This window comes from Lepus europaeus, chromosome 11, assembly GCF_033115175.1.
Source record: "Lepus europaeus isolate LE1 chromosome 11, mLepTim1.pri, whole genome shotgun sequence".
Lineage (NCBI taxonomy): Eukaryota > Metazoa > Chordata > Mammalia > Lagomorpha > Leporidae > Lepus > Lepus europaeus.
Genome location: NC_084837.1, coordinates 25,091,950 through 25,110,248, shown reverse-complemented (window position 1 = coordinate 25,110,248; position 18,299 = coordinate 25,091,950). Strand labels below are relative to the sequence as shown.

The window sequence follows — 18,299 nt, the reverse complement described above, 5'->3', positions numbered from 1 at the left end:
GGCACTGGTTCCAGTTCCAGCTGCTCCACTTCCAATCCAGCTCCCTGCTGTTGTGCCTGGGAAAGCAGCAGAAGATGGCCCAAGTCCTTGGGTCCCTGCAACCATGTAGGAGACCTGGAAGAAGCTCCTGGCTCCAGATCAGCCCAATTTGGGTCATTTGGCCATCTGGGGAGTGAACCAGTCAGTGGAATCTCAATCTCAATCTCAATCTCAGTCTCTAACTCTGCCCTTCAAATAAATAAAAATAAATCTTAAACAATCCAAAAATCCAGATACAACTCAGCAGCTGATCCTACAGGGCAATAAATCCCCATTTCTTCCCTTTTGTTGAGACCCTTGGTTCAGGAACCAAGCTCAACCTCTCTCAGACTCCTTGCAAGACAGAGAAGCTGCACAGCTTGTCAAACAGATTAAGAGGAAAGTTTCCAGCAGCTTCTTTGAGCCCCCTACTCCCTGCTCCCCACCAGCTGCAAGACCCCTGCCTCCCACCAGCAGCAGCAGATTCCTTCTCCAGCCGGATGAAAACCCAGCCCTGTGTGGGCCCTGGGCACAATCTCTTCACAAGAACAGACTGTCACCACCTCTTTGCTTCAACAAAGCAGCCTGCCTCTGCTGAGGTCGGTCTCCAGCTCTTTTTCCGTCTCTCTTTTCTGGGGGGTACGGAAGGCCAGAACCCCTAACTATTCCAAACCTAACATATCCAAACCAACAGAACAACATTAAGCCTTAAACTAATCTCTAGTTTCCTTCTTGCAAAGGCCAGAGACTCTGGGCCTTGGATTGAAATAGCAGCCAACGCTACATCTTTCAAGGAGAGGCCTCACCAGCCGAGGCAGGTGATGGCTCATTTCCATTAGTGCTCATGAATACTGATGTGGCGGGAAAGCCCCCAGGGCCCCACGCAGACTCCCCCTCCTCTGTCCCGAACCTCCTCTAGCATGAATAATCGGGCATCCGTGGGGTGACCACGCTCAGTAAGTACAATTATTCAGTACTATTCTTCTCTTCCAAGGGAGCTCTACTATTGTATTCTGTTAAAATTTAGAAATCTTCCCAAATATACAATGCAATCAGACCTCACCAAGTAACAGGCCCGGCTGGGTGTAGCCTCGTCATTTGAATAAGAATGCATGCCATTCATCCTAAGAGCATCCCTGGATCTGGTGTGGCACAAAGGGCAGTTCCCAGCAATGGGAAAATGACATGACTGACTCAAAACACACATGACATTTAAACTCAATTACCAGGAAGACGAGTCAAGTTTGATATTTTTTGTCAGGTGTCACGATGGCTGAATAGAAATGCACCTCACTTTGCCTCTCAACATTTCATGTCAGCACTTTTTTAAGACACACAATTTGCCTTTCCGAGAGAGTTTAAGCATCACATAAGGAACAAATGCTCTTTCAAACCACAGAAAATCTGCCACAGGAACCGGAATGCAGATGCTAACGGTGCCTCAAATCACCTCGCACAGACAAGGCAATCCAACGTGGCGGGGGTGGGGGGGCAGTGTTCAAACGGCACTAAAAGGAGAGAACGCAGAGACCTATGGGCCTGTCATTAAATTCAGTAGGTTTGCAATTCTTAATACTTAGGGAAGTTGAGAAAAGAAAAACACGACACATTAGCTAAAATGGGTATAGGAACTCATGGGAAGGTCAAGGCACAGGAAAACCATGTTGACAGCACCGTGCAAGGAGAGATGACACAGGCTAACAAAGGCACGTGGTATCTGAATGAACAACCAATATTTTCAAAAAGCATTTGGGTTACTGTAGCTTAGCAGTCATATTTAATGTAGATAATACACAGCGAGGTGCAGGCCACTTTTAGAGTTTATCTTTTATGTATTTGAAAGGCAGAGAAAGAGAGAGATGGAGAGACAGAGACACCTCCCATCTGCTGGTTCACTCCTCAAATGCCAGCATAGAGGGCCAGAGCTGGGATAGGCTGAAGCCAGGAGCCAGGAAGTCCATATGGGCCTCCCATTTGGGTAGCAGGGACCCATCACCTGCTGTTTCCCCAGGATCCTATTAGCAGGAAGCTAGATTAGAAGTGGAGTGGCTGGGACTCAAAACAGGCAATCTGATATACAATGAGGGCATCGCAAGTGGTGGCTTAACTCACAGCACCACATCGGCCCAAGCGAGGCTGTTTTAAAAGGCAGATTTTTTTAGGGGCCAGCATTGAGGCACAGCAGGTAAAGCCATAGCCTGAGATGCTGGTATCACATATGGATGTCAGTTCATGTCCTGGCTGCTCCACGTCCCATCCAGCTCCCTGCTACTGCACCTGGGAAAGCTGCGGAGGATGGCCCTGACTGTTTGGGCCCCTGCCACCCAAGTGGGAGACCCAGATGAAGCTCCCAGCTCCTGGCTTTGGCCCTGGCTGTTATAACCTTCTGGGGCGTAAACCAGCAGTTGGAAGATCTAATTCTTTCAAAATAAATAAATAAATAAATAATTTTTAAAAAGATTTATCTATTTATTTGAAAGGCAGAGTTACAGAGAGGCAGAGGCGGGGAGGGGGGAGTGTCTTCCATCCTCTGGTTCACTCCCCAGATGGCCACAACGGCCGGAGCTGCACCAATCCAAAGCCAGGAGGCAAACATCTGTGATGGCCACTGCAAAAAGTCCCCTTTGTGTGGGTAAGGAGCAAGTCACAAAAACCAAACTGGTGAACCAAACTGATGAGCATGCTGACCATATCTGATCCGCACAGGAGGCAGGTGCTACTGAAATAACGGAGGTGGAAGACAGAGGCCGTTTAGCTCTGTCTCCTCCTTGCCACTCCGAGACCAAGGTCTTCCCCGAAGCTCTCCCCCTGCCCTCGCTTCCTGTTACACTGAACACCTCTGAGAGACTCAAGGATTTCCAGGACACAAAAGCCCAGTTAATTCTGGGAGGAGTTTGACAGCAAAGACGCAATACAGAATAGAAACAAGTCTAGCAACTTCCTACACGGAGAGTCTGCTTTCTATAATGGGGAACCACAGACCAACAAGAGTTCAAAACAACTCCTGGAAAGGAAGAGAATGATCATTTACCTGGAGGCACAAGACCAGCACAGGAATAAAAATAAAATGAAATAAAATAAGCCTAACCATTTCAGGTTAGATCACAGTGGTTAAGCAGCAGGATAAACGAAAGGGTCGGACATGGAGAGATGTGATAAAATATTTCCATTACCCGTGATAGGTTCAAGCGGCCTCAGATCAATAAAATGTAGGCGAAGCACAGTCATGGGGTCTTTATAAATAGACACTGCGTGGTGACCAAGCATAATCCTGCATGCAGAGAGGAAGCCCGGGGAATGACAACCAGAAAGTACTTCTCTATTTGGGATTTACTCTTCCAACGATTACAATGTATACGGTGGAAAGAAACTTTGAAGTGCCTTCATTGAGTTGGAGACAAACAAATAAGCAAATCCAGCATAGGAAACTAATCATGACATATATATATATATATATATATATATATATATATACAGTTCAAATTGAGCTAAGGGGAAGCTGAGGAAAATTAAGTATTTGTACAGCTATCAAATTTTAACAAGAATATTTCCAAGTACCTTTGGTGATGGAAGTCCTGACACCCCTGGGACTCTATGGAAGCCGACAGTGAGCTCTGCTCTCAGCTGACTTGTGCTCATCATTAAGAGTACTGGACACCACAGTATCTCTGCATCCAAATTCATACTCAAGAGTTTAGCAACAGGGCCAACAATGTGGGGCAGTGGGTTAAGCCACCATCTGCAACTCTGGGTCCCAAATTGGAGCACCAGTTCAAGTCCTGGTTGCTCTGCTTCTGATCCAGCTCCCTGCTAATGCACCTGGGAAAACAGCAAAAGATGGCCCAAATATCTGGACCCCTGCCACACATGTGTGAGACCTGGTGGAGTTCCTGGCTCCTGGCTTTGATCTGGCCCAGCCCCGACCATCATGGGCGTCTGGGGAGTGAGCTAGCCATTAGAAGATACTTCTGTCTCTCCCTCTCTTTCTCTGTAACTCTGCCTTTCAAATAAACAAAATAAATATTTATAAAAAAAAAACTTAGCAATAAAACTCTTCAGCTATTTTGTTTCAAAGTTTGAGTATATTGCTTAAGAAAGGAAAATTCATTTAAATGATGTAACTAAACAGATATTCAGCTGATGACTATAACTAAAGGATTCAATAAAACCAAGGCAAACTATCATTCTTATGTCTTGCTTTTTTTTTTTTTTTTTTTTTGGACAGGCAGAGTGGACAGTGAGTGAGAGAGAGAGAGAGAGAAAGGTCTTCCTTCTTGCTGTTGGTTCACCCTCCAATGGCTGCCGCGGCCAGCGCGCTGTGGCCGGCGCACCGCGCTGATCCGATGGCAGGAGCCAGGTGCTTCTCCTGGTCTCCCATGGGGTGCAGGGCCCAAGGACTTGGGCCATCCTCCACGGCACTCCCTGGCCACAGCAGAGAGCTGGCCTGGAAGAGGGGCAACTGGGACAGGATCGGTGCCCCAACCGGGACTAGAACCCGGTGTGCCGGCACCGCAAGGCGGAGGATTAGCCTATTGAGCCATGGTGCCGGCCTATGTCTTGATTTCTAACAGAAGGATATAGAGAAACATGTAGGAATGCTTCATGTAAAAGATACAAGAAATAGGAGGTATCTGCAATTGTTATCTATTGCTTGGATAAAAATTTGATTCAAGAAGAAACTGTTACCCTTTTCAGATTTGTGTAGTATTTGCTACCTAGATTAGTCACCTGCCAGGTCACTACCCACTAGACTAAGTTCTTCAGTTCTTTTTAAAAATATTTATCTATCTGAAAGGTAGATTTAGAGAGAGAAAGGGGGGCAGGTAGAAAGGATAAGGGGAGAGAGAGATTGATCTTCCACCTGCTGACTCGCTTGCCAAAACCAGGAACCAGGAACTCCATCTGGTCTTCCCTGTGGGTGGCACAGGCCCAAGCACTCGGACCTTCCTCTGCTGCTTTCCCAGGGGCATTAGCAGGGAGTTGGATCAGAAATGGAGTAGCCAAGACTCAAACCAGCCCTCATATAGTATCCAGACATCGCTAACTGACCAGCTTAGCCCCAGTTCTTCTGTGTCTTATGGAGTTGGTGTTGGAGCTTCATGCAACTCAGATTTTTCTTTTCTTTTTTTGATTTATTTTATTTATTTGGAAGAGTGAAAGGGAGAGATTAAGAGAAGAGACTGACAGGTGTTTAATGATAACAAAGGCATGGGTGCAGCTCTTTAGATAAATGAGTCAACAACACAGATCAGTGAGGACCCCTTTCCTTCAAATCAGGCATCTTCAAGCTTTAGACATTTTCAACACTTGCATAAAACAATCATGTTCAGGGGAATGCAGCTTCCAGGTATAAAGCCAGACAAATGAATGGAAACGTGATTCTGGAGGAAATGGCCTATCATGAAAACGACATATGGTTTCAAGTTACCTTCCTTGACAATCATTAAAAGAATTAGACTTAGAGAAAAATCAAATGATTCAAGGTAGATGGTCAAATTAAAAAGCAAATAGATAATATTCATATTCTTGGTTAAGGAAAAAATATTTTCCATCTTCTCATCTTTTTTTTTTTTTTTTTTAAGATTCATTTATTTACTTGAAAGGTAGAATTATAGAGAGGCAGAGGTAGAGAGACAGAGAGAAAGGTCTTCCACCTGATGGTTCACTTCCCTGTTGGCCACAGTGGCCGGAGCTGCGTCGATCTGAAGCCAGGAGCCAGGAGCTTCCTCCAGGTCTCCCATGCGGGTGCAGGTGTCCAAAGACTTGGGCCATCTTCCACTGCTTCCCCAGGCCATAGCAGAGAGCTGGATTGGAAGTGGAGCAGCCGGGACTCGAACCGGCGTCCATATGGGATGTCGGCACTGCAGGTGGTAGCTTTACCCACTACACCACAGTACTGGCCCCTTATCTCTCTTTCAACAAAGAATGATGAAAGCAGCCTCAATTTCAATAAAGGTAAAATTTCCAAGTTTTATTTTTTTAAAAAATTATACTTTATGTGTATGTACAAAATTAATGCCCTAAGCATCCAGAAAGTTGATGGTACTGATGCATCTGAAAGCCAATTTAATGGAAAACTGCAGTTTATGGTAAACGCACAACTAACTGAGAGGCACCCATACCCCAGGACTACTGGGATGCCAGACACGCAGGCCACACCTAACACATAGCTGTTGAATAAATTAACATATAAATCTCTTCAGGTTCTTATGATGCCCTTTCTTCCTGCTTTATTATTATTATTAAACCAAGCTGCTCACTCTTACAAGTTTCCCCATAAATACTTCTACATAGAAGAAAGGTGACTGGCATAGAAAATAATTTATAATTCAATTTAGTGTCCCTGCTCAATTTATCATGAAGGGACTAGCATTTGGATGGCCCCAGTGAATTCTATGGCTTTCTTTTTTCTTATAATTTAAAATTATAGACCACCGAGAGTACCTTCACAGCAGACGGCCAAGTTTATGTGATCAACTGAGAGCAATTCCATTCCACCGAACATGCAGATGTAGCAGTAGTGCGGGAGTTCACACCAAACCCGCTATCCAGACAATCACCAGGCACCTCCCACATGAAATCAGTAAGCTTAAATCTATTTAACGTTTATCCCTGGCTCACTAAGTAAATATCACGCTATACACCACTCAGGTATTCATTACTTGAGCAAACAGCAAACACAAAAATCAGGCTGACAGTGTCCAGTCATTAACAAACCAATCAATGGCCGGTCCCTTGTTATAGTCAAAGAAAGGCAAAGATGTGCAACAGCTGGAAAGAAGACACCTGCTGCCAGGGTGTGACCTGGTCAGGGCCAAGGACTCTGTATTTCTGCTGATTCTAAGACCTGCAGTTGGACAAGTATTAAGTCTCCTCAGGTTTTAGCAAGCATTCAGACAGATCCATCTCTTGGTACTATTCCTTCGGCACAAAAAGTCCTTGGATCCTGAAGCCCCACAACAACATGGGAGTGAACTACACGATGGAGAGCAAATAGTTTCAGCTTTCAAAGCTCCCGGTGCTACTACCTTGAGAGCAAGACTGGCAGCATTTTATAGGGACCCCCATGTATCCCCAAGCAGCTCACCTCCCACAGAGCAGCCAAGAAAAGCCTCAGCTTTTGCAAAGAACTGTCTTTTTCTCTAGGTGTGAGCCCCATTTAACACTCCATTTGTGGTGCCATGCCCCAGAGGACACAGGAGGATCACAACTCCTGTCTCAGGTTATAGGGAGACAACACATCAAATTAGATCTGAGGCTGCTAACAGATCTCGTCAGCCAGGGGACAGCCAATATGCACCGAAGAGGAGGAAGTTCAGTCACCAGTGAGAAAGAGCTTCACACCTGCTTCCCCAGTGTTCAACGCATGACAGAAACCACCGTCCACAAAGTGCCAGTGAAACGAGAGCGACAGAGCTCAAAGCACCACCCGTCTTCCCTCTTATCTCTTCTAAAAGCCAACAGCAAGAAACTCAACCAAGCCAAACACACGATGTTATTAATTAAAATTATGAGAATTAAAAGGCAATTGCAGGGCCAGCACTGTGGTGCAATAGGTTAATCCCATATGGGTGCCAGCTCAAGTCCTGGCTGCTCCACTTCTGATCCAGCTCTCTGCTATGGCCTGGGGAAGCAGTAGAAAATGGCCCAAGTGCTTGGGCCCCTGCACCTGCATGGGAGACCTGGAGGAAGCCCCTGGCTCCTGGCTTTGGATTGGCACATCTCTGGCTGATGCAGCTGTTTAAAGAGTAAACCAGAGGATGGAAGACCTCTCTCTCTCTCTGTCTCTCCCTCTCACTGTCTGTGTAACTCTAACTCTCAAACAAAAAAAAAAAAAAAAGAGAGAGACAAATGCAGGTCAGAGCAAATGTCCTTCCCACTATCAGCAAGAGAAAAAAAAAATCCCTTCCACCTGTGACTTATCTGTGGCAGAGTGTGACAATTCGTTGTCAAACATGGAAGCTAACATTGGCACAGACACACATCCCTGCGGGGAACAAGGCATGCTGAGTTTTAAATGAACCTGCACCGTATTTACCTCCTTTTCTGTCTCATTTCCTGGTGGAAGGTTTAATTAATACTTCACCCAGAACCAATGCACACAAAACAGCTTTACTGAGTCAAAGTCACAACAGAAACCCGCTCTTCTCAGGAACGCTAGGTTCAGGCTTCTTTTATCTTAGCGTGTTTTCTTCTCTTCAATGAAAATCTCACCCCCTCCTTTCCATTCCAAGGATGAAAATGGCACACTAAGAACCAGGAAAACCTCCTCCTGTTACCTCTAAGATACTCAGACGCCGCTCCTGTTTGAGCACAAATGAGAGCAGGCCCCTTCACCCGTCACTGCACGCCCAGCACGGTCCTCTTTCGATTAGATCATGGCCAGCCAGGCACCCCAATAACAGAAAGCGCACCCCGCCTCCCCCAGCCTGCGTTCTCCCCAACAGCTTACCCTGCCCAAGAGGTTGTCCTGCAGCAGCGTCTCCTGGAGCACCGGGCCCACCTCCTCCAAGCTCAGCACGTGGCAGAGGTCGGTGAGCTCCTCCTGGCCCAGGGACCCGGTGCCCGTCGTGTCAAAACTGTCAAACAGCTCCTTGAGTCGGGCCTCATGCTGGTCCTGCTCCACCTCATCCATCCCATAGCCCACAGCGCTCACCTGTGTGCAGGAAAGAGACAGGGACAGGGTGAGGCAGCCCCCGTGCACACTTGCCGTCGCTGCCTGTGACACACACCCCAGCAAGCCCACAGGTCCCTTCACGCCCCAGCCTGGACCAGCAGGGCTCCCACAAGGGCTCCCATCAGGAGAAGATTCACGAGGATGGGGTTACCAGAGTCAGGGGGTCACGTAGGCACAAAGTCACCCTCCTCTCCTGCTCAGCCCTCGGGGGGATGGCCAGTCTGCCAGACTCCAGGCTGACGGTCGGTCTCTCTCGATGGGCTCCTCTGACCCAGAACTTGAAGGTCAAAGACCACTTGTGACAACCAAAATGTTCAAGCGAACATTCCCTGGAAGTCAGCAAGCTCCGGAGCACCTGTCTGGATGTTGCAGGCTGCGACGGGCCAAGCTGATGGGCTCCACTTGGTTCCGCCTGGATGCCCCAATAACAGGGAGACTCGGCGAGAGGCACTGCAGGAACACAGCTCTTGCAAAGCCAGCTCCTTGTTTACCTGCGGCTGAATGCTGCTTTTGACACAAAGCAACTCAATTAACTCTGTGGGTGCAATTACCCAAGGTGTGACAGGAAGAGTATTCCCTGAAGGGTGCCTTCGTCCCAGGGAGCATTAGGTCATGCTCAGTTGCCTGGAGAAATGAGAAAACACTTCTCCAACATTTCAGGTGGTGAGGTTTGAAAGAGTCCCAAACCAAATGCCGCAGAATGGCAGGCAACCTGCACCACACAGCGTCCCACCCCTTCATGCCTGGCAGGGTCACCTTCCATCTCTCTGACCCTCCCCAACCCTGGGCTTTCCATAAAAGACTGAAGGCATCAAGAACTCTCGGTGACTTATGCCAGTGATATGCATCATCAAATTCCAGATACCGGGTACCGAAATCTGTTGTATTCCTTGCAGAATAATTCATCCATAATGCGTTGAATAGCCCAATGCAAGCCTGAAACCCGCACATGTGAAGGTCCCTTTACCATGATGCAATGGCTGCCAAACACCATCTATGTAGGCCCTTGAGACAGTGACATGAGCCACCTGCAGTGAGCCTCTCATCTCTGGGCCCAGAATGACGGAAAGAACACCTTGAACTGAACCAAGCTCTAGGTCAGAAAATGCTCTATTCCAGAGGCAGGGGTGCACAGAACAGAGCACTGCCATGCGGGAAACACGTCAGCAGGGATGTGGACCACGGCCAGAGCTGGAAACAGCAGCGCTCTCCATCAGCGGGCAGCACTGCTCAGCATCCCACTTCCGTCTTTCCAGACACAACAAGCCAAACAGAGCCACCACTTCCCAAGGGCTTCAGCAGCGTTCAGTGGACTTAGGGGCTGAACCCAAACAGCGCTGCCAGGCAGCTCCAAGTGTACTGGGGCTACTTTTAAAGGGACAAGGCACAGGTGCGGCCCAGGCCCCTTGTCTGGGACAGGGATCTTTCTCTTAATTATCAGGGTTTCCACTGCTAACGTGCTCCTGGTCCTGGCAACCTTCCCGAAGTTGGTCTGTTGGGTTAACTAATCACCATGTAAATATTTTCAAAATAAGCAGAGTGCTATGTAAACATCACCGCATCAGAAAAGAGGCACCAAGGTGTTAAGCCAGACGTGAGGGTTAGGAATTTAGACAAGGCCAAGGGCTGGCTAATGAGACTCACCTAGGGTCTGCCCAGTGTCAACCCAAACCTGCTGAGAATCCCCAGGGTGCTCTGGGATTTCCAGGGTTGCCATAGCGCTCAGCCTCACTGTCCACTGGGACGGCACCTGACCAACTCCATAAAAGCCACACTATTCCGCTCTTGCCGACATTGGCATCCACAGCTGCTCCTCACAAAGTTCTTAGACAACGAAGAGAGAAAGTGGCTGAAATCCATGCAGAAAGTTCTTAGACAAACAGAACTAAGAGATCAATTTATTGAAATCCATACTTAGCTTTTTTCTTCACGTGCCTTTTCCACAAACTCTTTGAAGTGCCATTGCATGTGTTAAAAAAAAAAGGATGAATTCTAACACTGCTCCTTTATAAAAATTAAAACTAAGGGGTGGGGATTTGTACCTCTAACCAATGAAAGCAGCAGCAAAACAATGCACCCAGAGGTCTGATCTCATGGGCTGCTTTGAATTTGATCCGCAGTCACCTCAAGCTCTTCAGAAGGTCACTGCGTTTTCATGAAATCAAACATCTTTGATTTGATAGCAGCTTTCTTTTCTAAAAATCTCTTCTTTCATAGCCCTCTATGACATTTCTTAGCCCGTGCTAAGACCGAGGCAGGGAACGGGAGGGTGGGCAGAAGAGGTTGGGAAGAAAGCCCCACTCCTGAGGAACATAAGCTCGCTCTGCAAACATCCAGGAGATGTTACACATGGTGACAAGTTGTCAGGGCTCCCCTGGCACACATGCATTTTGCTGGCTCATATGATTCTCCAAATGTTCATCAGTAATTTCATGTGCAAGAATTTGTTCCTCGCCACTGGGAAGAAATGCCTTTCAGGGTGAGGTGCATACCTTCTATTTCTTTTCTACCCTGTCCCCCAACCTCCAAATGCACAGCGACTCAGGAAACACCATGGACTCAGTCTAGGCATATTCCTTGAGAGGCAACTCACCTTGCACGTGAGCTGGAGAAAGGAGTCAATGAAACTTCTGAAATACCTGTTTCTTCTCCACTCACCTCTCCCCTCCCTCCAGCCAGCCCTCCTTCAAATGCAGACATAACGAAGCAAAAGCAGAGCGCTAACAGCAGCTGCCAAACTGTACTATGTGGAGCCATCTGAAGGTTAATCAAATGGGTTCATAATTAAGCCAATGGATTCATGCATCTCAGCCACATTTGTTGTGGTGGCGGTGGGATGAAACTGCAGGAGAATCTGTGCTCACATGCTTTCTCAAGTCCCTTCATCTACGCATGAGGACAACAGCACCCACGCAGAAGGGCTGTTGTGAGGGTTGAAGATGGCAGGCATGGGAGAGTGGCTAATCAGAGAAAGCTACTATGGGAGGGGAACTGAGCAAATCCTGCCGACTTCCAAAGGAAGGATAAACTTAGGAGGGGTAACTTAAGTCAATCACGGACTTACCTTCAAGAAAGCAAAGCATGAGAATGGGCAGGGGATGAATTATGTAGACAAACAGCCCTGTATTAGTAAATGACAATGGCAACGGCAATGCTCAGTGCTGCCTTGCTCTTAAAGGCATATCACTGGGGCTGGTACTGTGGTGCAATGGATTAACCTGCCGCCTGTGACACCGGCATTCCATATAGGTACCATTTCCAGTTCTGATTGTTCCACTTCTGACCCAGCTTCCTGCTAACATGCCTGGGGAAGCAGCAGAGGATGGCCCAAGTGCTTGGACCCCTGCCACACATATGGAAACCTGCATGGAGTTTCAGTCTCCTGGCTTCAGCCTGGCAAAGCCCTAGTCACTGCAGCCACTCAGGCAGTGAACAGATGGATGGAAGATACTTCTCTCTCACTTACCTGCTCTGTAACTCTGCCTTTTATATAAATAAATGAACATTTTTTAAAAAAAGGCGATTTATTAATCACTAATGTTAAATAAAAGCAGAAAGGCTAAAATGTAGTTAGGAATTTAGAAGGAACTTTCAAATTTTATTAGTTTTAACTTCTGAGCATTTCCTGAGTCTGGCCTGTGCTAAGTGTTTTATGTACATCATCTCATGTAATCCTCCTGATTCTGTGAACAGTTACTACCATATTCCCAGTTCAGATGTTCTAACTGGGGCTTAGGAAAATCAGGCAGTGTCCAAGGACATAGCACTAACATGGGGGCAGAGGTGAGATTTGAACTCAAGTGAATCTGAATTATATTCTACCTCAATCCTACACATGTACACAGACCACATGAATGGGACCACAGAAAAGACCCTACCAGCAAACTTATAACCACTTTTATAGGTTAGCTTGCCAAACAGTACAGAATACCATGCCCACTAACTTCAAGTTAGAAAGGAGAGGTGGGGGCCAGCGCTGTGGCATAGCCATTAAAGCTGACGCCTGCAGTGCCAGCATCCCACATGGGCGCTAGTTTGAGTCCTGGCTGCTTCACTTCTGATCCAGCTCTCTGTTATGGCCTGGGAAAGCAGTAAAAGGTGGCCCAAGTCCTTGGGCCCCTGCACCCATGTGGGAGACTTGGAGGAAGCTCCTGACTCCTGGCTCCAGATCAGCAGAGCTATGGCCATTGTAGCCAACTGGGGAGTGAACCAGTAGATGGAAGACCCCTCACTCACACTCTCTTTCTGCCTCTCCTTCTCTCTCTGTGTAACTCTGACTTTCAAATAAATAAATAAATCTTAAAAAAAAAAAAAAAAAAAAAGAGGCCGGCACCGCGGCTCACTAGGCTAATCCTTCGCCTTGCGGCGCCGGCACACCGGGTTCTAGCCCCGGTCGGGGCGCTGGATTCTGTCCCGGTTGCCCCTCTTCCAGGCCAGCTCTCTGCTGTGGCCAGGGAATGCAGTGGAGGATGGCTCAAGTGCTTGGGCCCTGCACCCCATGGGAGACCAGGATAGGCACCTGGTTCCTGCCATCGGATCAGCACGGTGCGCCGGCTGCAGCGTGCCAGCCACGGTGGCCATTGGAGGGTGAACCAATGGCAAAGGAAGACCTTTCTCTCTGTCTCTGTCTCTCTCTCTCACTGTCCACTCTGCCTGTCCAAAAATAAAAAAAAAAAATAAAAAATAAAAGAAAGGAGAGGTGGACTCCTTTCTTCCTACCTCTCTTGACCTACTGAGTGACTGATGATGGCCTACAAAGGATACCCAGATAGAATAAATATTGTCTTTTTTTTCTAAAGCAGCTTTTTGACTTAGGGCACAGAAGTAGTGAACTTTTATATAAAATTGATCAGACAGCATCCCATATCCTCTGTAATGAGCATAGCCCAGGAACTGACAATTGCTAACTTCCCCACAACAGATACTGAAGTCTCACCTGTAGGATACAATGCTTTCCACAAAGCCCAAGTAGACCCCATTAACAGCAGGAGGAAGAAGGCTGGGTTTTGAGTGACAAAACCTCCTTCCAGTTCCAAAGAACAATTCCAGTTTTATGAAGCCTGCCATAAACCTGGGCCTCTTTTCGCCATTTACCTTCCCCATCCAATTGTCTCAAGTCCTTAGGAGTCCTCTGGAATAAAAAAAACCCAGTGTGTGCCATGGTTTGGAATTCTAACTAGGGATGGTCAAGAGAGACAGATGCACACAGCCATTAATCAAAACATTTATCCCCAATCACCACCCATAATGACTACGATTCTGAGCATTTTCCTTCCAAATAACTCGAAACAAGGCTGCCCAAACACTGCCGCACACCCTGACAGGAAGCCCAGTGCAGATCTGTGTCCAGTGCCCCCCTTGGCCACCCTAGCTCACGACCTCACAGCGCCAACAGAGACTGCAGCTGGGACAATGAAGTCGCCAACCAAAGGGGGCTCATGAACTTTCCAGCATCCAAGGTTCAAGGAAAGAGCTTGTAAGAACAGCACCCTGGCCAGAGGGGGACGTCTGTTCTGGGCTGGAGACAGTGAAAGGGGCCAAAGTCTGGCAAGTGAAAGCCAAATGATAAATAAGCACGAGGCCAGATTCCCCTGGCCTAGGCCTTTTATTTCCCCTCCAGATGGCCCAGCAGCTGAACAGCTCTGCGGAATTTCTGGAAGCCCCTCAGCTCGGCCGCCCTGCTTGCTGGGCATGAGAATAGATGTGTTAGGGCTTGTGTTCAGACAGAGCTGTCGGGGGCTCACAGAGCAGGCAGTGACCACCACGCAGCTAATTTAGTTACTTTGGAACTGAAGGGATGCACACAGAGCGTACTTTGGCAAAACCTTTCATTCATGCTGTCGCCTTCCTCATTTGGCAAGCCAGGGCCTAATAACGCCAACAATCACATTACACTGTTTCTTCTGTCTTTGCTGCAAACACTTTAATCTGTTGTAAGGGTTTCCAGGCTGACCATCTTGGACCCAGTTCTGTATACAAGGAAATAGTGTCAAGAAAAAAATTCAAGTTTAGCCAAAGCTCGACAGTACAAGAGCTTGCACTCCATCTGTGTGTTTACAAGGGAGACAACTTCTGTCCAACGCTACTGCTGCCCGGCAGCACATCAGGTACTGTCCAGTGTGGCCTCTCTGCTCAGATAGTCCTCCATTCCTAGCTGGGTACTAGAAGCATGACAGTATCACTGGAAGACTGTGGTGTAAAAACTGACCACAAAAGCCTCAGTGCTACGGCATAGGGAAAAGGTCAGGTTACACAAATTTAAAATAAAATAGCAACCTTCGCTAGTGCACTATAGAATCTAAGTTAACTAAGGGCACCCTTTAGCATTTACTCTAAAATGCAAACAAGCCTTAGTATTTTATATCCTGAAGGATGCCGTCATCCTAGGCTTTTGTTAAACCTAACAGCAGGTGGATTACCCAATCAAGTAGTTAACTCAGGGTAGCTGGAGGAAAAATCATTAGCCTAGCCGAATGTGGACTCAATAACCTGTAATCAACTAAGGGAAAATACAAAAGCAGAAATCAGAACTCTGTGATACTGTTTTCTAAAATAGAAGGCTTGTAACAACTTTCGCTTCTTGAGCCCTATTTATTCAAATTAACTTAGGATGCCTGAAGCTGGGCTCACAGTTCCAGGTGTAAGTGAAGAGCTATGTTCGCTCACATTTATAAACATTGTTTCCCCAACTTCGTATTAAGGCAAACATCAGTGCTTAGATGGTCTGTAATGTTATCCAACCAAAAGCTTGAATAAATGGCTAATTGCTGGTACAAGCTGCAACAAAGCAGCATCCTAATTTCAAAGTTGATCACTTGCAGAATGCATAATCTTTTAATAATTCTGTTTTATTTGTTAATAGGATAAAAATATCTTTTTTTGCAAGCTTCAGTGAGTCTTCCCATAAGGCCTTGTGGAACAGATGCAAACTAAATAGCCAGAATTCAAGCTGCATTATTTATTGGCTTACAAATGAATTGGAAGCTACAAAAATAAGCCTCCTCAAATGGCTTTAGGCTAATGAGTGTCTCTCAAACACTCTAGCTAAACCTACCAGCCCTTTATCCACGTAAGACTGATGAAATGCATTTTCATTATCAACATAAACTGGAAGCATCAAGACTGGTGAAATATTAGTTTAGAAAGTCATTTGCAGTGACATTTAAATCATGCTATTTCAACATCTGACCCATAATATTGGCTGCTAAATTAAGATCACCTGTTAAGAATTCATTGGCTTCCTATTCTCCGTGTGTGAGACAGCATCTTTTGATACTCAGGGTCATTACATATCAAAAATAGAAAAAAAAAAAAAGAACAAGAAAAAAGAAACACAGGTCGTTCTGAACAAGTGCCTATTAACACAGCCGATTCCTGACATTTCAATGCCAAGGCCACGCTGAGGGCGGCTTTCTCTCTGCCGCCCCCCACCCTCACCCCCACCCCAAGCCCGTCTCTGTGCTGCTGTCCGACCCGTTTGCTTTCTCTGCCCTGCAGTTTAGCGTGCTTCCGCCGCAGAAACGCTGAGAGAACAGGTGAGATTCTGCACACGAGCGGCCCCCGCCATTCGCATCACCTCCGGGAGGACAATGCCACGGGCGGAGGAGACCCCAGACTCCATTCTCAGCCGGCCTGTGTTGTGCCTGTCTCTGCAGCCTGGCCATTTTCACAGCTCCCTTCAACTCTAGAGCAAGGATCAACCCCATAACTCAGGTCACTCGCCAAGCTAATATGCTCATCATTAGAGAACCTTTAGCTAAAGGGTAGGGGGAGGGAAGAGGAGGAGGAGGAAGCCAATCCCTTGGCGCTGGAAAAGCCTCAGATGTCACAGCTTCTGCAGGGACCCGGCTGGCCACTGCCGGGTACCCAGGGGCTCGGCTCCCGCGCCCCCACGGACTTTGCCGGGAGTCCCAGCAATGTGTGCCGACTTAACGCAGTCAGGAGCCGGGCGGGACGGCCCAGCCCGCAGCCTCCGGAACCCCGGGGGGCTCTGGCTCTGTCGGGCGAAGCGAGCGCAAGACGTCACCGTATCCCACCCGCCTGCACTCACCGCCCCCGGGCGGGACAAGCCCCCACTTTACTTCCACCTGAACCCCGGGTTGTGGGGCGGAGGCTGGGAAGTCGCCTCTTTCTGTCTCGCTCTCTTTCAATTTCACAGGAAGAGCTGTAAAGCGGCGGCGACTACCCGCGCCGCTGTCCCCTTGCGGGGCCCACCCGGGGACCCCAGCAGCTCCCGCCCCCGAAGCTGCACACTCCCAGCCCGCAAGTGTGGCGGCCGGGGCTTTCCGTGTTCTCGCGCCCCCCTCCCTCCGCCCCGGCCCCCGGCATGACGCTGGCAAAGTCGCAATCGCGCTCCCCCTCCACCCTCCGACGGTGCAGGCTGACACCCGGGGTTCCCTCGGCGGCGGCTCCAGCGCCGGGCTGCCCCGGGGGCGCACGCCTCCGCGACCGCCACCCTCCGAGCCCCTGGGCACCCAGGTCTGCCCCGCGCACGCCCTCCCACCCCTCGCCAACCACGGCAGCTTCAGTCCCGGGCTGCCGGCGGGGCCCGGGGCGACGCTACGGGGACAGCCGGGGGAGGCGCGAATGCCGCCCGCGTCCCTGGCAACCTGCGCGGCCATCCGGGCGTGCTGGCGCCGGCCGCTGCCTACCTTCCGCGGGCCTCCGGCGGCGCCAGGCGCTGTGCGGAGCCGGGGAGGACGCTTTGTTAGGGCCCGGGACGCGGGACAATACTTAGCAGCCTGCGCCGCGGCTCCGGGCGCGCGTCCTTCAAAAGGACGCGCATCGAGACCGGCGCGGGCGTCGTTTCCACATGTAACGGGCAGCGCTCACCAAAGCGCGGCTCCCGGGGCCTCCGGCAGCCCCCGCCAGACCCGTCCCCGCCCCGCCTGGTCCCCGGTCCCTGTGCGCGGCCACCCCCGGCGCAAGAGGCCTCCGCGCTCCCCAGGCCGCGGCCCGGGGCCCCGGGGTGGGCGCCCAGCTTACCGCGTCCCGGGGCTTAGGCGCCCGGCGCCGCCGCGGGGACCATGGCCGCGGGCGCACTGGGGCTTGGCGGCGGCGGCTGCAGCGGCGGGACGGCCGCGCCCAGCGCGCTCGGCTCCCGGCTCCGCCGCGGGCACCCCGAGCTCTGCACGCCGGGGAGGAAGCGCTGGGCCCGCGCGGGGAGGAGGAGGAGGAGGAGGAGTCAGGGCGACGCCGGCCGGGGCGCGGCTCCTCCTCCGCGGCTCGCGCGGCTCCAGCGGCCGAGGGAGGAGCGGGAGGCGCCGCCCGGGCCCTCCCGGATGCTTCGCCCCCCTCCGAGCCCCTGCCTCCGACAGCTGAACTTGGAGACGCCCGGGCTCGGGCTGCGGGTAGAGCAGGCCTGCGCCCCCGAGGTCGCCGCGGGACGAGGCGGGCGCGTCCCCCACCCCCGCCTGCCTGCCCGTGCTGGCAGAGGCTCCCGCACGTACCCCGCACCCCCGACCTCCCACCTTCCTCATCCCCGCCGACGCGGGGCATACCTCGTCTCCCGCCGGCGGGACCTTGAGATGGGTGTGTGTGGGGGGGGGGGGCTTTTTACGGTCCCTGGATTTCCTGGAAGGGTCCTGGAGGCGGGACCTGGATT

The 18,299-nt window shown here is 49.8% G+C and overlaps 1 protein-coding gene across 1 annotated transcript in view; it reads right to left on the bottom strand.

Moving 5' to 3' along the window:
* The window catches only part of NIN (ninein), a 111,923-nt gene extending 94,174 nt beyond the window's left edge, over positions 1-17,749 (bottom strand). Inside the window, exons 1-2 of the mRNA XM_062205146.1 lie at positions 17,681-17,749; positions 8,471-8,674 (exon numbers count right to left, since the gene is read on the bottom strand). Of these exons, the coding sequence (XP_062061130.1) occupies positions 8,471-8,653 (183 nt within the window). The 5' untranslated portion in view covers positions 8,654-8,674; positions 17,681-17,749. The remainder of the gene's footprint in view (positions 1-8,470; positions 8,675-17,680) is intronic.
* Positions 17,750-18,299: the final 550 nt, after the last annotated feature.